General features: G+C 40.3%; 3 protein-coding genes across 4 annotated transcripts; 1 reads left to right on the top strand and 2 right to left on the bottom strand.

Moving 5' to 3' along the window:
* Positions 1-2,344: 2,344 nt before the first annotated feature.
* On the bottom strand, positions 2,345-11,512 carry znf653 (zinc finger protein 653). 2 transcript variants are annotated; one of them, XM_017306437.1, is made up of 10 exons: positions 11,132-11,512; positions 11,012-11,052; positions 9,466-9,783; positions 8,374-8,810; positions 7,464-7,641; positions 6,136-6,217; positions 5,928-6,039; positions 5,732-5,846; positions 5,545-5,644; positions 2,345-3,252 (listed from the first exon to the last, which is right to left on the bottom strand). In XM_017306437.1, exons 1-10 carry the CDS (start codon positions 11,413-11,415, stop codon positions 3,075-3,077), a joined length of 1,845 nt encoding a protein of 614 aa, XP_017161926.1. In that variant the 5' UTR covers positions 11,416-11,512; the 3' UTR covers positions 2,345-3,074. The 2 variants fall into 2 exon arrangements, with proteins under 2 accessions (XP_017161926.1, XP_017161927.1); XM_017306438.1 differs by lacking the exon at positions 2,345-3,252 and having other exon boundaries at positions 5,553-5,644; positions 5,732-5,830; positions 11,132-11,428.
* swsap1 (SWIM-type zinc finger 7 associated protein 1) lies at positions 11,471-14,500 on the top strand. The gene is made up of 2 exons (XM_008415335.2): positions 11,471-11,979; positions 13,171-14,500. Exons 1-2 carry the CDS (start codon positions 11,497-11,499, stop codon positions 13,711-13,713), a joined length of 1,026 nt encoding a protein of 341 aa, XP_008413557.1. The 5' UTR covers positions 11,471-11,496; the 3' UTR covers positions 13,714-14,500.
* Positions 14,501-14,850: 350 nt separating this feature from the next.
* Positions 14,851-23,838, bottom strand: epor (erythropoietin receptor). Its single transcript, XM_008415339.2, has 9 exons — positions 23,736-23,838; positions 22,367-22,670; positions 22,130-22,265; positions 21,847-22,013; positions 18,811-18,962; positions 18,551-18,707; positions 17,655-17,742; positions 17,433-17,520; positions 14,851-17,322 (listed from the first exon to the last, which is right to left on the bottom strand). The coding sequence occupies exons 2-9, from the start codon at positions 22,458-22,460 to the stop codon at positions 16,582-16,584; spliced, it is 1,623 nt and encodes a 540-aa protein (XP_008413561.1). The 5' UTR covers positions 22,461-22,670; positions 23,736-23,838; the 3' UTR covers positions 14,851-16,581.
* Between the last annotated feature and the right edge of the window lie 1,696 nt (positions 23,839-25,534).

Below are 25,534 nucleotides of genomic sequence, written 5' to 3' on the forward strand. Positions count from 1 at the left end.
AGAGAGAGAGAGAGAGAGAGAGAGAGAGAGAGAGAGAGAATTGTTTTGGGTATCCTCCAGTACTTTACTGGATCTTTAGTCCGTTCCTCTTGTAACTGAGTTCATCTGGGCCTGTTGGTCTTTTTGAAGGATGAGGTTAAAGTTTTGTGACAAAGACATTGACTTTGAGACAATTTGTTGCTATTCATGAGGAAAACATTTGTGTCCAATCTTTAACTCGGGCTGATACTTGATGATACTGCCTCTGCTGTTCTGTTTCTGGGATGATGTTCTCCAAACGGTCATTATGACCAAACACTTAAACTCTAGATTCATCAGACTATAGAACATGTTTTCAAAAACTAAGATTTTTGTTATCTGTGATCTGTTTTTTTTTTCTTTACTATTTTTAATGACTTCTTCAACTCTTCCAGTGTCACTCTTTTGCTTTTTTTTCCAAGTTTACAAAACATGTTCATGTCTGGAACAAAGAACCTGTCTATTTCTTGGAACAGTTTGATCACTGGATACCTCTTGGTTTTTGTACTTTGATGTTACTGTTTGTACTGATGAAAGTAAAATGTGTATATGACCCGGGTGTATGGAGGTCCGTGGCTCTTCCTGATGTTTTGTCTCATTTCTTCAGATTTTGTTTGTCCCATGATGTCACACCAGGAAGCAGTGTGTTAGATGTGCTGACTTAAACAGATCAGGTGTAGAGCTAACCTTTTAGAACCTTATATAGGCCTGGCATCATCTAGACTACTCCCAAGTTGCTTAAAGTCACAGCTATGTGCAAATGTCTAAATTTGAAGGACGTAACAGATTCAGTCATTTACTAACTTTTGTTCATCCTAAATCTGTTGATTTTGCGTGGGTTACAAAGATGTAATGGTAGACAATGAGGGCGGGGTTGTGTTGTGTGTTTTTCCTACAGTGTAGGCAGATATCTGGTTTCATGATTTGAAGTGACCCATCCGGTTTGACTTGGTGAGAATCAGACTTTTACACAACTTTAGCCTCCTGGACTTTGACCTAATCATCCTGTAGTTACTGTGTTATATTTTAACTTTTCCAACTCACAAATGCCATTGAACTCCATAAACATGACCATTAAACTAAGTGGAACAGTTCATTTGTAAAAAAAAAAAAAAAAAAAAAAAGCAAAAAATTTACCTTAAGTTTTACGTCCATATTTCCTCGTGATGTGATGAAGTCAAACACAATCAATAGATACCTGGAGCGCATTACTAACTAAAGAATTATCACTCATTCAGTGGGAGGTACAGCTGGCCCATCACTTCTGTTTTCACACTTCTCTCAGTTTATGGGGTATTTAGAAAGAGTTAACAGAATCAACTTTTTTTTCCTTTGGAAGGCATTCCTGGTCCAGATTTTTGCATCGTTTCTCTTTTGGTGATGAGGGCTTTGAAGTAGAGCTTACCGTGATCGACTTTCCTCCGTTTTCTTTCCCATAGAAAGTATTTCTTTTGTATTCACCTCTGTACCTTTTCTTAAGCTGCCATTACCATCAATAACACCCAATTTTTCACAAAAAAAACCACGCAAAATCAACAGATCCCCACATTTTTCTAATTTTACTGAAATTGTTTTGTCAAAATTGGCCAAAAACATTTGGTTTAAGTGACTGCTGCCTCAGCTTTACTTGATGTCAAGTTATAGTCTGTGACCGATAAAGCGATTAATAAAAAGTCACATTTAACATCATATATTAGCACAAATATCGTGAAAATTTGTTACATGCATTTCTAAATTAGCAACACAAAATGTGTGATTTTGACTGCAGGAAAAACACAAAAACCATCACAAAATCCTGGATGGACTGATCAATGTGACAAGATAGTAGCTAAAGAAACTTGTTGAATGCTAAAACTGCTATTTATCGATAATTTAACAACTTAATGGGTTTTATCAATACATTCTGGCACCACCGGCCATTTAAGAGCAGATTTTTGATGAGCCCCAAAATGAAAATGAGTTCAACACCCTGATCTAGAAGGTGCACCTGGCACACTTCCCATTTCACCCCTCTCTTTCCCTACACAGACACACTATGATTTGCCTGTGTTGGACCTCTTTACTGCGTTTCCTTTTAAGCAAGCAGGGTCATTTTGTTGAAATCTTGCACACACGTTTTAGCTTCAACAGACTGCAACTCCGACATCCACGACTGATTTTATGATTTTAGGAGTCACAACAGGTTTAATGGTGTTTTTAGTGTCTATAAGGACAAGACACACACATTCCCAGAATAAGATGAGGCAGAAGCACACTGGACCATGTATAGGAGAGAAAAAAAATATCAAGAGTTTCAACATTTTATATAAAAACTCAACGCAACGGATTGATGCCAAAAAGCAAAAGTGCATTTATTTAGGTGGTGAAACAGAGAAAGAACAAAAAGGATTTTATGGCTGTTTTCCTGAGACGTGTTGCTAAGCTCATACATTTATGGGATACACTGACGCTGCTCATGTGACCCACCACTTCGCTATAATTAAAACATAATGTAACGGTCCAGCTGTTAAAGTCACAGTCAGGTCCTGGAACAGCCACTGGTTGCTCACCAGACCTTCGTCACACTGCTTTAATATTAAACGAACCATAACCCTTATTAGTTGTATATTTATTATTTTCTGTTTTAGCTGCTTAAACACAAACAATACAAAAAGCAAATCCTCCCATTTGTAGAATTGCTTAGACTTTCACAGGTTAGAATTCTCTTCATTTTTGACAGTAAGGCATCCCGGCGTGGCCTCCGCATGTCAGACTGTGACGTTCAGCAAAAACAAAGAAACAATCTGAATCACCCTCCCTGAAAGTAATAGTTACTGCTGTAGTCAATAAGGTAGTTAGTGGTTATTAAGAACATGCGGAGCCTCCTTCGCATTTTTTCCTGTGGAAATCCCACAGCACCTTCTGCTCTGTGACAGCCTGTGTCCTGAACCGCCACTGGGTCCGCCTCATTTCAGCTTCATCCCAGCGACGAGATGCTCCCCGTAACCAGGCATTAGCCGTGCAGATCCGAGGAGAGCCTCCGTTTGCCTGCGAGTTGCCACCCTGCACCCTGGATCTCAGGTCGCCTGCTTTTCCGGGTGACTCTTCAGTTTATGGAACTTAACGCTGTCCAGCTTCTCGAACCTCTTGTCACAGAACTCGCAGGTGAAGTTGTAAAGGGCCTCAGGTGTGTGCTTCTTCATGTGCCAGTTCAAGGACGCACGCTGGCGGCACTGGTAGCCGCAGATTTCACATCTTCACGCAGGAAGGCAGAGGGAAAAGAAAGACGGGTCTTATGATCATGTAGGTGTAATCTGAGGCGCTTTAGAAAAGTATTCAATCCCTTAATGCTTTCTTTTGAATTTCTGTCATGCTACTTTTAACATTCTGACATGCTACAACTGTCGAGAAAAGTCGAGATCATTCTACTTCCCCAGGCTGGAGATTTTAGTTTAATAGTGACAATAAATAAAGTTATCTTTGAAATTAATTACACAGGTGACATCAAGACCCAACAGTAGAGTCAGACTGTAATAAAATTTATCTGGTTGAGTGTGTTGTTATTGTGTCCTGCAAACTTTGCTTTAATTCTTATTTTTTCCATCTGATCATAAAAATTCATAGATAGTTTCATGAAACAGGAAGAGCAGGTTTTCTGAAGAAAGAGGAAGTGAGCTTCCAGCCTGCAAAAGTATAAGAATAGAGTATAATAAATAGACTATTCCTTGTTTCAAAGCATAAAAGGTTTAAAGAATGAAATCTAAATTTTTTGAGTGATTTGATAAGACCCAAAGTAAAATACTTACATTAATATTTCCTGATTCGACCACTGCCCTGCTCTCTGCCCCAAAGACCCCACTCTGCTGCAATGGACTTGGTGAATGGACAAAGGTCACTGATTGACTGGGATCTAAGAGTCTGAAGAATATAAAGGACTGGATCTGCTTTGTTCCATTTTTAGGGGATTTTTGTTTCATCAAGACAAGATCTTGACCAAGGATCTTGACAATTTCGTTGTCCCTTGGCAACGAAATTTCTGTTGCCAAGGGACATTACATCTACTGGGTATGAGTCCAACTGCTCCCCAAAGCCTCTTAGAAAATCTAGTGATAGGATAAAGAAGGGATAGAGAATATGGTTGTAATTTGATATCTAAAAATTGTTAATTGTATTTGGTAGATCTTTTGAATCTTTCTATGTCCTCTTAACCCTAATAAAGCTACTAATAAAATATATATTAAATTTTGTTGACGATTGTGGACATTGAAATTAATTCTGAGTCCAGAATTACTAATGTTGCTTCTGATTATTGTAAAGTCTATGGTTCTAGGAAAATGGTGGCTCCATAGGTTTCTTTGGCGATGAGTAAATAATCACCCTGGGGTTCGAGCCGAGCCACTAAAATGTATCTAGTCTGCAACAAGTGCAGGTTATTATAAGGGATAGAGAGCTTCCGTTAACAAAAGTGATGATTGGGGTTGGGTAACCGTGAGAGCTACTCGGTTAATTGCCTTAATATTTGAAAAGGGCGATAACTTTTGGACCATAGGCAGTCAGAGGCTAGACGAGTCCTCCTGCCACCAGCTTAAACAGAATGTTTTCTAGACTCTCCATGGAGTAAAAGCTCTAAGATCTATAGACTTTCCTGACCCATTAACTGGAGAGCTGGTCAATAGTCAGTCTATGAGAATTAAGAGGGTTTAGGTGGCGCTGGCTATTGCGCAATAACAGACAACTTCCATGTATTTTATGTGATGGATCAACACACAGAATGTAATAATAAAACATTACGCTCAGATAAATATTCCTGTTCAACCATGTTTGGTCTGGATAAAGTAGGAGAGGCAGATTGGGAAACTGAATCAATTTAACAGGAAACATTTAAATATATTGGATCGAATCTTGCAGTGAAACAAAAACTCAAACATCTAAATATCACATCCTCTTTTCTGTATTCTAAATGTACACATTCCAACACAAATTCAAAGGTCACATTTCTATATATTGTATGTAGATCAGGGGTGTCCAAAGTCGGCCCTCGGCATCCTGCATGTTTTAGGTCTCTCCCTGGTTTTACACACCTGCACCAAATGATGGCTCATTAGAGGCCCAAGCAGAACATTGACTTGATGAGGAGGTTGTTAGAACCATAGGGAGAAAACTAAGACATGCAGGATGCCGGCCCTGCAGGACCAACTTTGGACACCCCTGATGTAGATGATAAAGATCAGACATCAGCCGACACATCAAAAACCGATAGTTTCTACCTCAGCAAAGGTCTGAAAATCAGCTGCTGTCAACTTTTGCTTTGCTGTGAAAGAGGCCTGACTGACCGGCCCACGTCTGCATACGACTGGTTGGCACAATAATCACCCAGCTGTTGCCACCTTAGTGACTTTGTTGCTATATTTAGTCATTGTCGGAATCAGTAGGTCAGGCCTTTCAAAGATCAGTGGTCTGCCAGAAAACTGGAATCGCTGCAGCCCTGGTCATGTGGCGTTTCAAAGTATTCATTGGTAACAGCAGGATGTGACATCAGTAACTCACTGGAGCGGCGTTTCTCCTGTGTGTGTCCGCCTGTGGACCTCCAGATGATTCTTCCGCTTAAATGACTTCCCACATGTCTCACAGATGAAATCTCTGACCCCTGTAGACACACACACACAGAAATACATGTGCTGGTCTCTCAGGAAGCAGTTCATCAGGACGTGTCTCTGATGCGTTCACAGCCCACCTGAGTGGATGATCATGTGACGGTGCAGGTGGTTGGACAGGTAGAACTTCTTTCCGCAGCCGGGGTGAGGACAGACCTTGGTCCTTCCTTTCCTGTGAACTAGATTCACGTGATTCTAGACAACAAACGGTTACTTTTAATCTCCCCAGGGAACTCCAGGTGATCGGTAAAGAAGGAACAGGTTGTGGCGTTTTACCTGAAAACTGCTGATGGCTACGTAAACTTGACTGCAGCCTTCGTAGGGACAGTGGAACATCTTGAGCATGCCGTCGGCTTCGATGACCGGCCCACGCCGGTTTCTCTTTGGCCTGAAACGGAGAGAAAAAAAAAAAACACAACAGGGAATCACCTGGACTGCAGGACCCGCCAACGCCAAGAACGTCAGCAGTTTGACCGCCACGTACCGGCCGAGACTCCGCTGCAGCTCCCTGCTGCTGCTCAGCTCCAGGTTATCGGAGTTCTGGACCAGCTGTGCTTCACTCAAACCTGCAGAGAATCGGAGGGATTAGAAAATGTTTCACAGAGCCGGAGCGCTCAGCTAACAACCCAGCTGTTTGGAGTCGATTAAAAATTTTACAATGGCACTTGACTAAATGTAATGTTTCGATTGTTGTAAAGGTAGTTTTAAAAACTGAATGTTATTAACATCTGCTATGGCAAAACTTTGTATTATTTCAATCGATCAAGTAATCAATCAATTTGATCTATAAAGCACCTTCATGTTGGATTCAGATCGCTGGAAACACATAATAAAGGACATTTCTGAAGCGTCCAAATACCAGAGTTGTGAAGTAAACTGAAACTGGTGGATCCTCCCGTTTCCTCCCCTCTTTGTAAGAGAGCTGGTGGATATTAAAAGCTTTGTACTTTCTTTTTTTCGCTCCCGGGTTCTGCCGGGAGTCTCAGTGGTCATTTCTTTCTCTGCTTGACCCTCGATTAAAATACATATCAGAATGCATTCTGTGTCATTCTTGATTCATTTAACTGAAACAATGTCTCATATCAAAATAAGATCAATTTATTCCTTTCCTTAACACATCACGCTACACTTTCTTTGACTTTGTATTGCACAAAACAAATGACTAACTTAATGGCCCAGAAAAAAACTAAACAAAAACAAACACTGGTCTATTCCTCAACTGTTTTCAGGAGCCCAGATCTTAACAACCATGAAGACATAATTTGCATCCAGCGTTCCGGATCCACCATAAAAGCCGAACTGCCGTTCTGTGACGGCGCCGGCTGGTTACAAATCTCCCAAGGACCCAAAACGAGGATGCTTACTGCTCCCGGAAAACACCGCCGGGAAAAATTCACACTGATAATTTTTAACCAGAAATGTCAAAGAGCTGGTTAACGGGAAAGAACCGAAACCGTCTGGACATTATTCCCCCGATCAAAACTGTGGAATGGTGTTTCATTTTTGTGGATATACTCTAATTAGAAACTGAGGTAACTGATTTACTAAATCAGTTACGGGAGGGAAGTGTTCTGCTGCTGTGCTCCACTGCCCTCCATATGCTGATCAGGACATAACGAGACATCAGGAAACAAAATGTAATGATTTAGATAGAACAGTGGATTTTCTAAGGTCTTTTTGGGAAAAGAAGAACAGAGAAACTATTACTACCTCAACAGTCATAGTCCAGGTTTAAAACTCCAGAATGCTTCCTTAAAATAAAAGAAATTTCCAGCAAAAACTCCATCTGGTTTATCTTGGAATAGTTACTACCTGTCAGGGAATCTTCCTCTGGCGCGTCTCGGACTTTGAAGTCAGGCGAACACAGCTGGTTGTAGGCGACGCCGCCAATCACGGTGCAGGTGACTTCCTCCATGTTTCCACTGCTCATGTTGAGCTGGACTCCTTCTGAGGCCAAGGCCTCATAGCTGGGACCAGTGATGATGATCAACTGGGAATGGGAGGAAGAGGACCAAGAAAGATTTACGTGTTTATCCACATTCTGCATTTCACATTTCCACTTTTCTAGACTTCACTTTGCAGAATCATCAGTGCTTTGTGTTTATTGAAAAATAAGAAATGCTGAAGTTCACTTTGAATTTATGAAGGATCTTTTTACAGCAGAGAAAGAACGAAAGACAGAAGAAAATAAATGAGAGAAACAAGAAAACATGGAAGAAAAAAGCAAGTAAGCAAGAAAAATACACAAAAAGAAAAAGAGGAAGAGAAATAAATAAGACAAAAAACAAAGAAAGAAACAGAAAGGAAAAAATTATGTGAACAAGGAGGAAAGCAAAAAAGAAGCAGGAAAATGGAAGAAAACAAAACAAAAAGAAAATATAAATGTAGAAAACAAGGAAGACAGAAGAGGAAGCAAAGTGAGGAGTTACAAGGCAGGAATGGAAGGAATCGATGACGACAAAAACAATTAAAAGGATTGACACGAGGAAGAATGTAAAGATGAGCTGAATGGAGGAAAGACCAAAAGGAAGGAAGGAAATTAGGGAAAAAAAAATCATTAAGAAAATCCACCTCTAGGCTATTTTAGACAACGAAGCAAACCTGGCAGATGAGTGAGAGCGCTTTTACTAGCCTGGTGGCCCGCCAGGCTTATCATACACTGGGGGAAACGCTGCACGGTCCTCAAGTAATAAGCAGTCCTTGACATGAGGTGCAGCCCTACCTGGGAGCCTTCCAATGCCGTCCGCTGGTTGGGAAGTTCGCAGCCGGCCGCCGCCGTCTGGAGAGGCTGGAACAGCTGGGTCTGATCCTGGGCCTGCGCAGGAGGCAGGTGGGACACCTCCAGCTGAGAACTCAGAGGGACGGATCCACTCAAGCTCCGATTGTCCTCGTTCGTTTCATCGGGTAAAGACGCTTCTGCTGCAGTGCTGTAGTCGTAATCAGGTGCTAAAGTCCTCAGCTTCTCTCCCTCTGCTTCTTGTTCTGTACCTCCTTCTACATCCTTCAGCGCTGCTCCCTCCTCTTCCTCAGCAGAGGCAGAGTGTAAAGACGCCGCGTCCCAGGCAGGTTGTCCTGTCAGCGTAGATGAAGCCTCTATCCTTGGCTGCTGGTTTTGGCTTCCATCTTCTTCCGTCTGGTTCATGGCATCAGTTAGCTCATCTAAAAAAAAATTTTTTTTTAAATTTAATGCATAGAAAGAGAAGCTAGAAGAAGAATCACACTACCTGCATTTCCACTAATCATAAAATTTTACAAATTTAAAGTACCAAAATAAATTTGCTAAATGAAAGCATATCAATTTAGAAAAAAAAAAGAGTTTGTGCTATAATGAAGTGGTTTTTCGCTGTATGGAAATAGATGCATTTCGCAAAACTGAGATAGAAACACTTCTTTTGCGTCACACGAGTCACGTGATCAACTGCCGGATGTTGTTACTGGCGAAACCATCGAAGTCGACGACAGGAAGTGGTAGGAGGACACGTTTTGTTTTGTTTTTTCTCGGACAATGAGCAGCTATCTCCACCAGAGCTCTCACAGTTCATAAAAAGTGGCGTGTCGTTCGAAACTGTTGAATCAATTGAGACGGTTGTTAACGCCATGGCTGAAATATGAATACGTCTCAACTAACTGTTTACATCCGTCGCTGCCATAATTTTAATAACTTATCGCGTGAATAATTATAATTTTATTTCATATTTAATAAGAACACCGCAATTGTGAAATTGTATATTTTCGACATTAGGAGAATACAGACGAATATTTGCGCACATTTCTAATGGAAACCAAGCTAATGAGGCAGATCAGAATCCAGCACCTTTGCACTTTTTGTGGCCTTCCTTTCTTCTCTGTCTGCCCGCCGCGCCTTTAACCGACAGCGGCTCCGTTTTGTTTGCCGCCTCTCCGTCGCTGTCGGGGTTCCCTCTCTCCTCACGCTCCGAGTCGCTGATCTCCTTCGGCGGGGAGTAGAGGTACTGCACAAAGGAGTGGTCCGATGCGCAGCGCCACACGGCGGCGGTGGAGAGGTTCGCCTTCGGTTCCAGGGCTCTGAGCTGAGGCTCGTGGGGGCAGGAGGCCGAGTGCTCCCGGTACCAGCTCACCAGACTCTGCAGGCTGGAAACGCGCTGCTTCCTACCTGATGGACAGCAGACACAGCAAAGATAACCACATTTTTCACACGCACACACACACACACACACACACACGCACACAAAAGAAAGAAAGAAATGTTCTTATCGGGATAGGATGCAATAAGCTTCGACCTCTTCCTACTCCTTTTCTTGTTGTTTTGTTATTGTTGACTAGGTCGGTTACAATAAGCAATAAATCAATTAATCGCATGATGAATTTGTTTTCCCTGTCTAGGATGAATGATTAATATTTTTAGTGCAATTTTAGTTAGAGACTTCACAATCTATTCTAATTGTTGTTTTGCTTTTCATTTTGGAGATTTAAAATATTTTTTCCAGTCCTAGTCCTTTAGAAATTAGCGTTTTTTTTAAATCTTTGAGTTAGTATATTTGCTTTAATAATATGCCACTATTATTATTACTATTGTATAAATTGAAAGTTGTCTGAAAATGTGTGTTTATCACAGTCATTTCTGAATAAACAGAAATGACTGTTTATCCAGAAACAGTCATTTCTGGATAATGGCTGTTTATCATTATCCAGGCCTGTCACAATAATTTCTTATTGTGACAGGCCTAATTAAAACATGTTTTTATTTTCTTAGTCATTTTATTTTTTTCTCTCATTTTACTTTTTCAAAATAAAGATGTCATTTCAAACTCGTAGAGATGTAAAAGCCAAAGCAAAATTGTATTGATTTTTTATATATATATATATATATTTAGAAAGGAAAGCAATGCATTTCTGTCTTTTCACTTCAATTTTACATAACACTTTTAAGTCCCATAAATGTAGGAGTAAGCTGATTGCAGTTTTCCGGTTGATCACTGATCCACTAAAAGCCTGATTAACATTTCGACTTGGCAGATAGAAATTTTTTGGTCTGAAGAGTTGCTAAAATAGCAACAAATTTCCTAAGTTGGCAACAGTGTGCGTCAGTCAGTCCCGTCTCATAGCAGAACAAGAGGAAAGTGGCTGATTTCAGACCTTGCGGGGGTGGATAAGATCGGTGGAAAAGATAAGTTTAAGATAAAAGTAGCAGCCGGTTGTAGATCTTCCAAAATTAAGAAAAACTGGACCAATTTATTTCTGTACTCCTACATAAATTCCAATCAAGTACAGTCTGTGCTTGGAATATGACAAAATAGTGGAACGTAGGGAGGCGCCACAATCCCAAAATAGAAACGTGAAACTAACCTGAAAATATTCCCAGATAAGCAAAGACAACACACCTCCTTTCTGTTTCCCAGTCACCCCTGCTGTGGTCTTCTTTCTGAAACACAACAACCATCTTTTTCATAAGGGATTTAAATGCACCCCGTTGTATGTGCGCTTCGTGTGCCCCCTCCTACCCGGAGGACTCCTGCCGGTACTTGTCTCCATAAGTGGAGTTGAGCAGGATGAGGTACTCGGCCAGCCCAGCATCACTCAGGCTGGTCCTCCTGCGGAGCTCGCTCCACAGCTTGTGCGACTCGCCGAGGTACACCCTCCTCACGTCGTACTTCTTTCGGGATTCCAGCCGTCTTTGAGCTCGGTCTGAGTCCGTGAGCCTCGGCCGGCCCCGACACCGCCTCGGAACACCTCGGTCCCCGGCTCGGTCGGCCTCAGAAGGACAATCTGCCGGACAGTGCGCCATCTTGGTATTTAACGCCGACAGCTGATCCTGTGATTACCGGAAGTTGCTTTAAACCTCGCAGGAAGCACGATATTTTAGTTTATGTTGATCTTATCATTGAATAGAATCAGCGCTAAATATATATACGCAAGAGCTTATTTGAAAATAAACCCTAGATACCATAAACAAAATTATCTATATGGTGACAGTTGCTTGTTTTCTATCCGGACCATTTTCACTGTAACACCGGTGTGCCACCTGAAAACAGCCGCGGGAAACTTCGAGTGTGAGGTGAATTCTGTTTGGTTTCTGATGACAGACATCCTGACGTTGGTGTTCAGGACCTTGTCGTCACAGACAGGTCAGAACAAGGACCCCACTGCCGGTCCTCCACCCCCAGCACCCCGCTCCAAAATCCTGGTAGTGGGAGAGCACCGCCTTAGCCGCTCCGTGCTGCTACTGGCGGCCGTCACCGCCGCCTCGGAGCTCGGCGTCAGGGTGGCTTTCTTCGCCCAGAGTCAGATTCAGAGCCTCCCGGAGTGTCTGCAGAGATGCATCGCGACCCAGAACCCGGAGGGTCTGAAGGTAAACCCTGAAAACCACAACCACAACGACAACCAGTGAGAAAAATGTAGCAGAATACCTGGATCTATTTACACCTTTGTCACGTTGCAGCGACAAACCTCTGTGTGTTTTATTGGAATATTTATGTGACACACCAACACAATGTAGTGCTTGGAAGAGATATTGACTTAAAAAAAATCATACACCCTTAAATAAACTCCAGTGCAAATAATTGCATCCATAAGACCATGTTTAAAAAACAAAACCGGCCTATGTGTTGTATAATCTCAATTTAAAACAGTTCCGTGAAGGCTGCAAACAGTAAAAGAAAGCTCTGATGGTGGCAAACAAAAAGTACAAGACTTCAGTCTAATTAAAAACAGCGACACCTGCAGGACACCTCAGCTCATAGCAACCTTTCAGTAGCAAATACAAGCTCAGAAAATTCTGATTTTTACTTGATTAAATCTAGATTAAATCAATAAAATACTTTAGAACATTTCGAGCCAACGAGGCAAGCTCATTGAAGCATTCGATGAGGTTTGAAGTAGGAATACACTTATCCACTTTTTTTTTTCTTTCAATATCTGAGGTTTAGTATCGGATGATACCGATCCAATGCAGAAAAACAGTGCTCATTTGACTTAAAAGCTTTAAAAAAGAAAAAGGAAAAAGAAACATTGATATTTGTACTGAAGTACAAATGTATCTGATAACTCTTCAACAGTACAGCACACTAAAAATACACCAGCAGCTTCACAAGCTTGGTCAAACATGTAAAATCAACACCACTTTAATTTGTTCAGTCAGTGCAATTATTAGTACAACAGCTAATGTAAAATAATAAGTCATGATGTCGCTCATAGTACAAAATATAGAATTACACAGAATAGATCAACCCCGATGGACTGGCCACATTATCGATACCTGAGCTAGATTTTTTTTTTAATATATTATAGCGACATTAATATCGGATTGGTGCCTCTTTAGTTGTAATTTGACAAAAATATGGGGGAAAAAACAAGAAACTGAAACCGGTGATGTTCGGTGTGGGATTGCATATGTTTGCTCATCTAAAACGTAAGAAACTATTAGAAACTTATACATTACAGCATGTCAGGATTATCCGAGTTACAGTCTCAGCTACTGTCTGACGGTTTACTCTCACCTCATTTGTAACTTTTTATGATTAACTGTTACTGTTATTTGAAGAAAATCACATTCAGCTATCCCCGGACCCTGGAGGAGCTACTCCAGCAGGTCGCCAGCCTTCATGAGTCCCCCTGCCCGCCCTCCCTCATCATCATCGACAGACTGGACGGCTTCCTGCGGGGCGCCGTGGCCGGCAGCCATGTTGGCTTTCACTCAGGAGACGAGTCTCGCGCTGCTCATCTGGCGGCGCTGCTTTGCGACACCGCCGCCTTTCTCACGGAAGTCCTGGAAAAGAGGGGCTCCAGCTCGGCCCCCTGCCGCGCCATCGCCTCCTTCCTCTCGGACGCGGATAGCGGGCAGGAAAGCCGGGACCCCTCAGCCACGGATTCCATTCTGGACGTTCTTGACCGCTACTTCCAAGCTCGCTGCACTCTGGACCGGGACAGAAGCTACGAAGCTGCCGCAGCAGCAGCACAGGAGGCCTGGCACGTCTACCTGTCTGGAACTAAAATCCCAGATGACCTTGAGGATGGACCCGCTTTGGCACAGGAGTGGAAACTCTTCATTTTTCCTGAGGGTTTAATGGAGTTTAAGTTAGTTTGAAAGGCTTTGGTCTCCCGAAGTTAAAACCTTTAATTTTTATTTAGAACCACCACAGCTGGCTGAGAGGTAAACTATTAATGGCATCAGTTTAATCAAACTTATATATATATTATATAGCTGATCTGTTTTTGGTCACTAATTTATTGGCCAGAAATGTCCAATGTTTTTGCCTTAAGAAATGTGTGATACATCCTCAGCTATGAAAAGGTAAGGTTTAAAAAATATTTCAAAATTGTTTATTCATTTTATTTTTTATTTGTTTTTTTCTTATTCTGTATTAAGTGAGACAGAGAAAAATGTTTAAAAAAATTTTCTTGCATATAATCATACGCTTATTTTTAAAGGCGCACTGATCTGCTTTTCCCAGCCAATACCGATTTCTGGTTTCCTTTAACAGTAACGTTTGACCAACTGATTAGATGTTTTTTTGTTTTTTTTAAATACTACATGACATAAAAGAAGAAAAATTGCACCAGGTTCCTTGATTGAGGTCATCAAGGCATTTCTTCGTAACCTTTGAGTTCTACTAAACTCCTAAAAAGTTCAGGAAAGTACACCATCGATGTGTGTATAAACAAACACATTGAAGAAGGTTTGATGAGTTCGATGAACAAGGAAAAAAGTAGATTTTTTTCAGGGTTTGACTTGTTGATGAAGGGAAAGCAGATTAAATAGTGGTGCTAAGCGATGTATTTTCAACTAAGTTACACTGTGAAGTGATCTTTTCCGTTCTCTTCTCCAGATGTTCTTGTTTATATCAAAAATAAATTTTATGCTTTGTAAAGATTTCTGTGGGTTGTTCAAAGTTTTAATTGTTTTATGTGAAAGACTTCATAGACAGGTTTTAGGTTCATTTTTTTAATCAAAATATATTCAAAACTTATGAAGGCAAATATGTATTTATTTTAAAGCAAATATATCAAATATTTCTTTGTAAAATAAAAAAAATATATAAAAAGCTTTTAGACTTACAAGATGTGTCTAAGTTTGAGGAAATACAAATTTGAATGTTCAAGTCAGTCGTGATTTAAATGTGATTGATTGAAAGGCAAACGGTTGCAGATTTTTCCTCCTACAAATCTGCATCTGTTGCTTCATGCACACTTTTTACAAAAAAAAAACAATAATGGTTTGAAGTTCAGTAATACAATTCAATTTACAATTACAGCCGCAACAAGTTTATCATTCACAGCAAGCAAATAAGCTTATTAAAAGGTTAATCAGAGCCGCAGTAGACTGGAAAATTCTAGTCTGCCAGGTTCTGTTCTCTAGGGGGCAGTGTTGGCCCAAAGATGTACAACAGAAGAAATTATTAAACAAGTACAGTTCCCTAAATATAATTATCTTAAAGCAATGCTGCATAGCCTACAGTAATGAGAATTCCACTGAATATACTTTAATTTACTTGTTATTGATAAATGATTAAAAAATACAATCTTTATCTGAAACAACAGTGCTATTATTAAAAATTTTTATATTTCACACAAATATTCTAGATTTTAGATTTAGAAATAACCCGACAGTGAGCAATATAAATATTATGTATTTTTGGTGTAGTCGGTAAATCAGTATGATGGTAAGTGAACTGAACTTCTATAGCATTTTTCCAACCATACTCGCGACTCAAAGTGCTTTACGCTACAGCCATGTTAATCCATTTGGGCTCACAAACACATTTTTACACCGATACCAGATTGGCAAGCAATATGCCCCTKGCCTGCACATCACATCAACGTATGACAGGAGGGAGCTGGAAATGAACCTACGACCTTCTGATTAAACAAAATGAGAGGAAAATGTACAAAAATATACAAAATCCATGTCGTGATGTAGGTCTGCTACAATTAAATTTAAATTATCATTCATTTTTATGTTGCCTTTCTAATGTCAAAACCTGCACGTGTATAATTCATGAATATTTTGACCACCTTTTCATGTAGCACCAACTTTCCAAGAAGGTTTGGATGTTGATGACAATGTTGTTCCTTTGTCTTAACGTGAAAAGGTAAAAAAAAAAAAAGTTGAATTCACAAACTGAGACTTAATCTCAGTTTGTGTTCTGTGCTAATAACAAAATGTTAGCATGCTAATACATTGGATAAACATCGTATGTAAGGTACATCATAATCTAACAAACTTTAGCATTGTGGGCGGCGTAAGCATATTAGCTAGTTAATATTGTTGGCTAAGAGAAATTGATGCTAGCATTTAATCCAATCTTTTGAATTCCTAATAAAATGCAAGTGTATAAAACAGATTTATAAAAGTATACAGATACAGACTCTCATAACCACTTCAAGGTTATGAGAGTTGTTTAACAATCAGTTAAACAACTAGAAAAGGACTTGGGGGTCAGAGAATGATGCCTGCACCCTACAGATTTAGATTTAGGTTAGGCTACTATAGACAGAATAAAACTGAGGTAATAATAGCGTGTTTATGCTTTTGTTAATAAATTTGTTCACAATAAAGTAATTCCAGAGAAAGACCTTCTAGAGCAGTCTTTCTTTTCACCATGCCTTAGGTGTTGTAGCAATCCTGTCACTGAAGGATAAACAAAAACATAATTATTTCAAATATAGAACACTGGAAACACTTTTTTCCAATCTAATCTGGAAGGTTTGGTGGATAGTGTCGAGTATTAATATTTGCTATGAATCACAGTTGATATTGCTTCAAATGGAAGTGTCATGTCCTTTACAGAATATCCAAAGTGTCTCTTTGAGTCTGTTAGCTGGTGTCTAACAGACTCAAAGAGTCTATTAGACACCACAAATATTTTCCTAACAGTTGATGAGAGGCTATCCTTAGCCTGCGGTGAATATCCAAATGCTGCTCTCCAGTCCTCCGATTCAAGTTGGTATCCTCTCAGACATCATCATGGACAGGGTACTGCCTTACCAGGAAAGGTCTTCTATGAGGAGGAATCTCATTTTTGTAGTCATTGGCATAGATAACCACTTTGCCAATGTCATCAGCTCTACTCATAGGGCTGTAATCCATGGAGACCCCAGAGTCTGCAACTGCCATGTAGGTGTATCCAGGATCTTTGGCCATCCAGACATTGTTTGGATACTCAAAGCTGGATTGAGACGAAAGGTTCCCAGAACCAGAGCTTTGCTGCACAGAGCCCAGGTCAGAGTGAGACTCACTTTTGGGTGGCTTTCTGGAGGCAAAAAGCACCCCAAGGGGTAACGCTTCCTCGAGAGTGTCCTCCGTGTGCTCTTCTTCAGTGCGTTTGTTGCTGCTGAGTGTGATGTAGGTGTCTTGAGATTCCAGTAGAGAACACTGGGACCTGGGGACGGGGTGCTGTTGGAACTCCCTTAGACGATCCAACAGCCAGTGGTCGTGTAGTGGGGTCCTCCATCCATTTGTTTGAAGGCCATCAACCCTGTCCACTGACACTCTATCAAGAAGACCTTTGCCCAAAACCCTGTCCTCATTTCTGACAAGGGCCAAAGCCTYTGAGGCCTTTGGTGGAAGAGGTGGAGAGGACAGCGGAGGACAAAGGTTGAGTTCAGAGAGTACTTCCAATGGAGAAGGGCATTCTTCAGAGAGGATGAAAGGGGAAGTCAGCCATAAGCTTCCACTGGTCTGTCCTAACCACTCCTATGCAAAACAACAGCGAAATTAGGAGATCAGGGTCATGGCATTTGACCTCTTTAGGCCAAATGCCTAAAGAGGTCACAGAACTCAGAAAATGTTTGTCTTGTTCTTACCTTGAAGTCCCCACCATAAACTGTGAACAGATCTTGGAACTTGCTGTCAGGCGTTGGAATAGCTGGCCAAAGTTTCTTGATAAGGAACCTAAAAAAGAGCAAAGATTTAATGTAGCGCTCTCTAATGTTTCATCTGATAGTTGTGCAGATTTTTAAAAGCAAGCAACGTAATGTTGTGGCTACAAAATAAGCCATATGATTGTATTTTCATAGTGCACTGACCTGTGATGGGACAGAAGCATGGTAAGACAAAGCAGAACAAGGATGAAGGAGATGATGATGGTCAGGGACACAATAAGTGGGTCAAGTTCTGTAGGGTACAAAGCAAGTTGTATCCCAGTTTTTAGTCATGTCCAAAGTACTCGCAGGCCACAAAATGACAAGTATGAAAGCAAAAATGATTGTGATTCCTCCTTTTTTCACTGCTCATCAATAAACTAAGAATGCAATATTTTAACAATTCTAACATAGTCAGATTCTTGTACGGAAGTTATTTTTAAATAATCTTAGATACAAAACAGAAGGGTTCTGCACATTTGTGGCGTCTTATTTGAAAGGCATCCAATTTGGAAAGTTTTGGCGGACAAATTTTGGCTCTTATAAAAAACAAAAACCTGATTCGGGTTGCTTTCCATGATAACACTTCATTTAGCCAAGTTTAATAAATGAATGCAAATCTGTGTTCACCCAAGACAATTACAACTGTAAGATATTAACAAAAAGTCTCCAAACTGGTAGCTTTTCAAAATGACCACACAAAAAAATCCATCCAGGGGCCATAGTGGCCCCCAGAACACACTTTGGACAACTTTCAAAAGTTGTAAAGATGTGGAACTGCAAACAGCATGATCTTTCTTGGTTTAGGACCATGGTCAGAACCTACGTGTTTTAGTTCTTTCAATGGTATAACGCACCTGGATCCAATGATGGCTCATTAGAAGGCCTAAGAAGAACATTGACATGCTGAACAGGTTGTTATACCACCAGGAAAAGAACTAAAACATGCAGGATGCCGGCCCTGGAGGACCGACTTTGGGCACCACTGATTTAGGATATTTCAATTTTGAAGGCGTACAATGCGTATTCCATTATAAACACAACATATGTAGATCATCCACCTGCAGGCAAAGTCTCTGTGAACACAGGGTCACTCCAGGCGCTCCAGTACCCGTCATAGGTGATGCCATCCAGGTTGACCCGGACCTGAACCCTGTACTTTGTACCCGTCTCAAGGCCCCTCAGAATCATCTCGGAGCAGGCTTGTATCGCCTCCACCTGCAGCAAACACAACTCTCTTCTTCAGTACGGAGCTTGAGACATGCAATGACAATTCTACAATGTTTTGTCTACTGGTGGGGTCACTAAACAACCGTCATACCTGCCCTACGTGACTGTCTGCCGGAGCGTAGAGAACCTCATAGATCATGCTATCGTCCATGTACTTCAGAGTCGGCGCCACCCAGCTCACGTTCAGCTGGCCCTGATGGCCTGTGGTGCTCACTGTCACATTCTTAGGAGGGTCGAGCAGAACTACCAGAAAAAAACAATTCAATGATTTAAAAAAAATAAAGTAAAACTATTACAACCTGACAAATGTTCACCGTTTTGTTGCACACAGAGTGCCTTTGCAAACGTACTTGCATTCCCCAGGACTCTAAAGAGTGTGCTGTGCTTTTCTAGGCCCTACGAGTCGATACTGTGCTGCAGTTACATCTGCATGGGCGGTACTAGATGGGCGTCAGCAGGGGTCAGTGCCTCAAATGATAATACTAAATCAATTTCTGATAATAATGTGGCACAGAAACTGTAACTAACGGTTCCTTTGGAGAAAATAAAGTTTTTTCACCTTCACAGTTTTACTTCCACAGTGAATTCAAAGTTAAGCTTTCAGTTTTAGCCGTGTTGAGATAGGATCACGGTTTTCATCTGCTAATCAGGGGGCTGCAACGGCTCTGCACATGGCTCTGTGGCCTGTGACTCACTTGATATGTAAAAACAAAAAAAATTTGAATATTCCCGTTTTTTTTTTCCATATTATCCTTTTGTTCTGTTCCCCTTATGAAACAAACACTGCCTTCCCTCCTCTCTCCCCTTGTACATTTGGTCTACATCTGCCACCTGCAGCTCTTTGTTGTGTCTCCTTGCACCAGCTTTGCAAGACAGTAGATTTAGACTTTTGAGCATCATTCTTTACACAGATCAGTCAGATTTCATGGAGAGTTCACCACGTTTTAAGTTTTGCAACAGATTCTCCATTGGATTTGCAGTGAGTCAGTGTTTGGACCGGGTCATGTGATCCAGTTTTGACATAAACGTCTCCTTTAGCAGGTCTGGATGTATGTTTAGAGCTGCTCTCCTGCTGAGACTGAGACGCTGGAGACTTTTGTCCCAGTCTCAAGCGTCTTTTGAAGTTTTTTCTACAGCATTGTCTGGTATATTTCTGCTCCATTCATGTTTCCAGGGCCGGATTTACAAGAATGCGGGCCCCTGGGCTGCTGACAGTTTGGGTCCCCTATCCTCGAGAGGAAAATGTTTTCACTAATGCAAATTACAGCACATGAATAAGTAATCTTAGACATCAGTATGAACTGATGAATGGTTTAATATGTCGCCTGTCCAACAGCTCTATATTGAAATCAACAATAACTTAATCAATTTTCAAAAAAAAAAAATGTGTTTTTTTTTTTTTAAATACCCCCCCAAAAAAGTGATCCATCTCACCAGATGTTTGAATGTTATATAAAGATCATATTTTGCAAAACACACATTTATCAATAGAAGAGAGAAAAAAACAAAGAAAAATCTTTGGGTCGCCCCCAGAAAATCGGGGCCCTGGTTTGCCACCTCTTTCTAAAGTTTGGCCCAGCATGTCGCCATCAGTTGTGACCAGCTCCTTCCCCTACTGATCACCACAGCCTGATGCTGCCACCACCATGTGTCCCAGTGGGGATGGTGTGATATTAGATCACTCCTAAAGACATTTATTTGCACTAGATTTTCTTTTGGAATGTCACAAACGCACCTCAAACTTTGTAGATTCTAATTAGTTGAACGTTTGTTTTATTTTTAGGAAAACAATCAGTGATTCTTGAGAATAGAGACAAAACAGATCCTATGGATAAAGCACAAAATTTGAATAAAATATACACAAAATATATTTTTTTCAAATATCTGACTAAAATAACCTGGGTCATGTGAGCACAACAGTGTATATTTTCCTGGTGTTTGCTGAATATTTTTTTATTTTAAAAGCTGTAGTCAGTGGATGATGCCTGTAAAATCCCTTTGTCCTGGAGCAGAACTCAATACATTATAATAGTTTAAAATAATTAAAGAAATACTAAAATTATATATTATGACAATTAAGTATAAGTAGTCATATAAATAATTATAAAGGTATCAATAAATTGAATTAAAAATCATTTTTATATATTTTCCAACTCCATTGAAATTTGTCCCTAGTTTTTGTCAACACTGTCAGAAATGAAAAGAATGTAAAACAATCAGGCCTTATTGGGGGGCACCAGAACTTTTGAGGACCCCATGACCACTTCCTTTCTCTTCCTTTGCTAAGAGGACTAGTTAGCTCTGGTTAGCTGAAGTTATTTTTAGTTTTTTCTTCTTTTTATTCCTAAGTTGGTTGTCACAACCATGATGTGTCAACACCATAACTGACAATTTACAAAACTTTGATGAAATTTTGTGAAATAAAAACTTAATTTTGGTATAATGTAAAGATTTCATGGACCTGATGAGCTACAATATGGCCTCCTTCAGAATTACATCATATAAATTGAGGTAGTTTGGCTTTTTGTCAACTCTGTCAGTTGTCAATTCCATCAAGAGTTTTTCTGACTCTTTCAGTGAAATTGTTGTCAAATCTCACTTTAATGTGCAATTAATTCATTTGAATGTATTTTACATGAATTGCATTATTCCACATGTATCAAGTTTTTCATTTTACTCACTAGTTTGTCACCACCTTCAGTTCTGTGTCAACTCCGTCATGCAGTGTCAACTCCGTCAGATGGACTTTTTGTTGTTTTTGTTTTAAATAATATTTATTTTGTTTGTTGAGAAGCATTTGTCTGTAAAATGAGTAAAAATATCACTAATAGGGTCATTAAAAAATATTTTTTATTTATTTTTGTCAGATGGTGATGACAAAAAGTTCTGGGTCAGGTCGATTAAAAATGTAATTTAAAAAAAAATTGCAATTGGGAGCCTGTACCTTAGCATCTTTACATTTCCAAAGCATTATTTATCATATTTGCATATATCAGGTTGAGAAATAACAACAAAAAAAAATTATGGGAAAATTAAAACCCATTTAGTCCCTATTCTCAAGAATCACTGGTTTATATCCTTCGCCTTCGAGACAACAATCCCAATAAAAATGCGGCGTCTCACTCACACAGAAGCTCGATGAGAAGGCTGCGGTTGTAGATCTGGATCCCCTCCCGATAAACTTGGATGTCCAGTCGGGCGAACATCTGGACCCGGTCCAAACGGCACACGAAGAGCCGCTTCCCACCTGCTGACCGCAGGACCTGCAGCGCGCACGTGCTGCCGTTCTCATTTCTAATCGGAACAGAAAAAGCGGATGAGAGGCCAGAAATCAGTGGGGTGTCATTAGCTGCATTTTATATAGCCTATTATTTATTTATTTTTTATATATATATCGGAAGCGGACTTACTGGTAGGCATATCTGAAGGAGTACTGATCCACAGAGCCGGCYCGCTCCTCGTCTTCCTCCCAGAAACACACAAAGTCCTTCTTGGTCTCCGCAAAGCATTTCGGGTTCTTTGGTTCTTCCTTTAGAAGAATGGAAGCTGCACAGACAGGAAAACAAAACAAGTGTTGTGAATAATTTCTGTTTATATTTAACGGCTCAGCCAAAAAAAAAAGACAACTTTATAAAAACTAAACTCACCTTTTCGTTTAAAATCCTGAACGTCTGCAGCAGCTGCGGCGGCGCAGAGCGTCAGGTAAAGAGCCAGCAGCCGGACGAGTCGCTCACATGTCATCCTTTAGTCTGAAAGACTCGGATTCTCTGCCGTCCAACCTGCATCCCTGGACGAGCAACTGTCAGAAACAGGCGGCAGCCAGCAGAGAGGCTTGTTTTCTTTTTTTTTTTCTTCTTTTCTTACTTTTTTCTTCAGATACGACTGCGATGGCGCAACGCGGCTGCGCGCCTGCTGGACAGCGATAAGACGCGGTGCAGAGCTGTTTACGTTCTACATGCGGAGGGACAGGAGGTGGAGCGGAAAACAAACGTAAGAGAGCAGTTTTATTCCGTTTTTTTTTTTTTTTTTTTTTTGAGTCGGGAGGCGGGATGTCATTGATGTTTACGAGTCTGTGGCTGAGATGCAAACTGCGCGTAAAAATGCACCGGACGGATGGATGGGTATAAAGCTGCTACTAATCCTTGGGGTTTATTTTAGAATTTTATTTTGTTTTATTTTACATGCAATGCGATAATGACATTAAACAAAATCTGGTTTTGTAAGACATTTAAAGAGGGTCTTTACAAAAATAAAGGCWGTGATTTTTGTTTTATTTTATTTTATTATCTTGGCTCAATTGTTTCCTATTTTGTTGCTTTAGAATATATATTTTAGTCTGTCCACATGATCAACCACACACTCTTTGTTCTGAAACAAAGAGGGATTCTGCAGTTCGCCTTTTTTTTTTCTTCCTTTGGTAAAAATCGATAGATGTCTGCAATGAGTTTAAAATTAAAGTAAAAGGAAAAACAAGATTAGTAAAAGACAAGCTGTCATTTTCCACCAAAGGTTGCCTCTTGTTTCAAGAAAATGCATATTTGTGAGTTAGAACGACCCAAATTCAGGCCGAAATCCGACGATGATAGAAAATTAAAATAGCTGCAAATATCGATTTGCAGCTATTATTGCACCGAAATGCGTAATGACTGTATCGATACAGGCACCGATTTATTATTATTATTTTTAGATATTATTTGAAAACAATTTTCCTTTCACTTCACAATTACTAGTTTCTTTGGGTCAAATCTGTCACATAAATACCAAATATAAATCATAGAAGTTTGGTGGTTATAATGTAGCAGAACACAATAGATAGATAGATAGATAGATAGATAGATAGATAGATAGATAGATAGATAGATAGATAGATAGATAGATAGATAGATAGATAGATAGATAGATANATAGATAGATAGATAGATAGATAGATAGATAGATAGATAGATAGATAGATAGATAGATAGATAGATAGATAGATAGATAGATAGATAGATAGATAGATGCTCATTGACTGACCCTTGGCACCTTGGGAAACAGCAGCGTGCTCTCAGTCCCAAAAGAGGAACTCTGAAACGGTTCCTTATCTCCTCTCTGCACCAGCATGTTTTCATCGTCTGTGCAGCATTATCAGAGCTGCAGAGAAACATGTTTCTGCACTCGTGATAAGTGGTTTTGATGTGCGCGTGTGTGTGTGTGTGTGTGAGGGAGAGAGTTTGGCGGGATAGGTGGAGGCGTAGCAGCCCATCCCCATCCAACGCAATTCAGGGCATCTTTACATCACCTGATGTAAACAAAAAGCTGAAGTAGCTACGACAACATCCAGCAGAACTTCGGACTTAATGCTCAAATCCACATTTTACATGAAAGTTAGGTTGAAGTTTAAGAGAAGTTCTTTGGTGGAATTGGTTCAAAAAGACTCGAGTTCCCAGCTGTGCAGGAAAGGTAGTCTAGTTGTTTCTGTGCTGACAGAAAGAGGAAACCTGAATTACTGTGGTTTTCTCTGCTATTTCAGATAAAAACATGAGAACCGGGACTTCATGCCAAGGACAGAGAGCTAAAAATCTGTGGTCATAAATCACATTTGATTTGGTGCCGCCTTGGGTTTAGCCAGACTGCAGCACATGCTTCAGACCGTCCATTCATCCATCTTCTTACACCCTTGCCCCTTGGTAGGGTCAGGGGGGTTGCTGGTGCCCATCTCCAGCTAATGTTCCAGGAGAGAGGTGGGGTCACCCTGGACAGGTTGCCAGTCACAGGACGAACAACCATGCACACTCACACCTAGGGGCAATTTGGAGAGGCCAATTAACCTGACAGTTATGTTTTTGGACTGTGGGAGGAAACTGGAGTACCTGGAGAAMCCCCCCCCCCCACATGCACAGGGAGAACATGCAAACTCCATGCAGAAAGACCGGGAATCGAACCCAGAACCTTCTTGCTGCAAAGCAACAGCTCTACCAACTGCGCCACTGTGCAGCCCGCTTCAGGACCGGTTTATAGAAAACAGACTGGAAACTGCTAGAGCTGGTAATGATCTAGATTTCCATGTATGTTGTGAGAAAGTATTTCCTCGCTTTAGAGACATTTACTGTTTATGTTTTCTTTTTGGTTAAATATTTCAGATCAAACAAATTAGTAAGTTCAAAAAACAGGTTTCAAAATATGAATGAGAAATGAAGTCAAAACTACGTGACTAAGCTTTTTCACACAATAAGTTATTAAAACAAATTCATGGTGACGACAGATGAAAACTACAATATTCATAACACATAAAGCCACTGGCGCTGGCGCATATCCGCCATGAGACGAGACATCGAAGGGACAAGGCCTGTACTTTGGAGCTGCATGCAACGTTTTGGGAAAATTGTAGTTGGCGATTTAAGTTTGACAAACTTAATTAGATTACAAATTATCTCCTTTTTTCAGTTGCAGCGTCATTCTCAGTGTATGGATTCAACGTGTTCGAATGACACACAACTTCTAATTAACCGTGCAACTCATTGTCCGAAAGAATCAAATTATCTCCCTCCTTCTACTTCCTGTCGTCTTCTCCGTTGTTTTACCAGCAGTAAAATTGGGCTGTTGATCAAGTGAAAGCGAAAAATTGTTTCCATTGTAGTTTTGCAAAATACGTCTTATTTCATTTTGGCCCCTCAAAAAAAAAAAAAACTTCATCTTATGATAAAATGTGTTTTTTTTTCATGTTTCCATTAAGCACATTTAGTTTCCTAATTTCAATGTCTGTGATTAATGGAAACACAGTTAGTGTTTCAAATGTTATTTTTACACACACACATATATATATATATATATAT

The sequence above is a fragment of the Poecilia reticulata genome, linkage group LG8 (genome assembly GCF_000633615.1).
Source record: "Poecilia reticulata strain Guanapo linkage group LG8, Guppy_female_1.0+MT, whole genome shotgun sequence".
NCBI classification, from domain to species: Eukaryota; Metazoa; Chordata; class Actinopteri; order Cyprinodontiformes; family Poeciliidae; genus Poecilia; species Poecilia reticulata.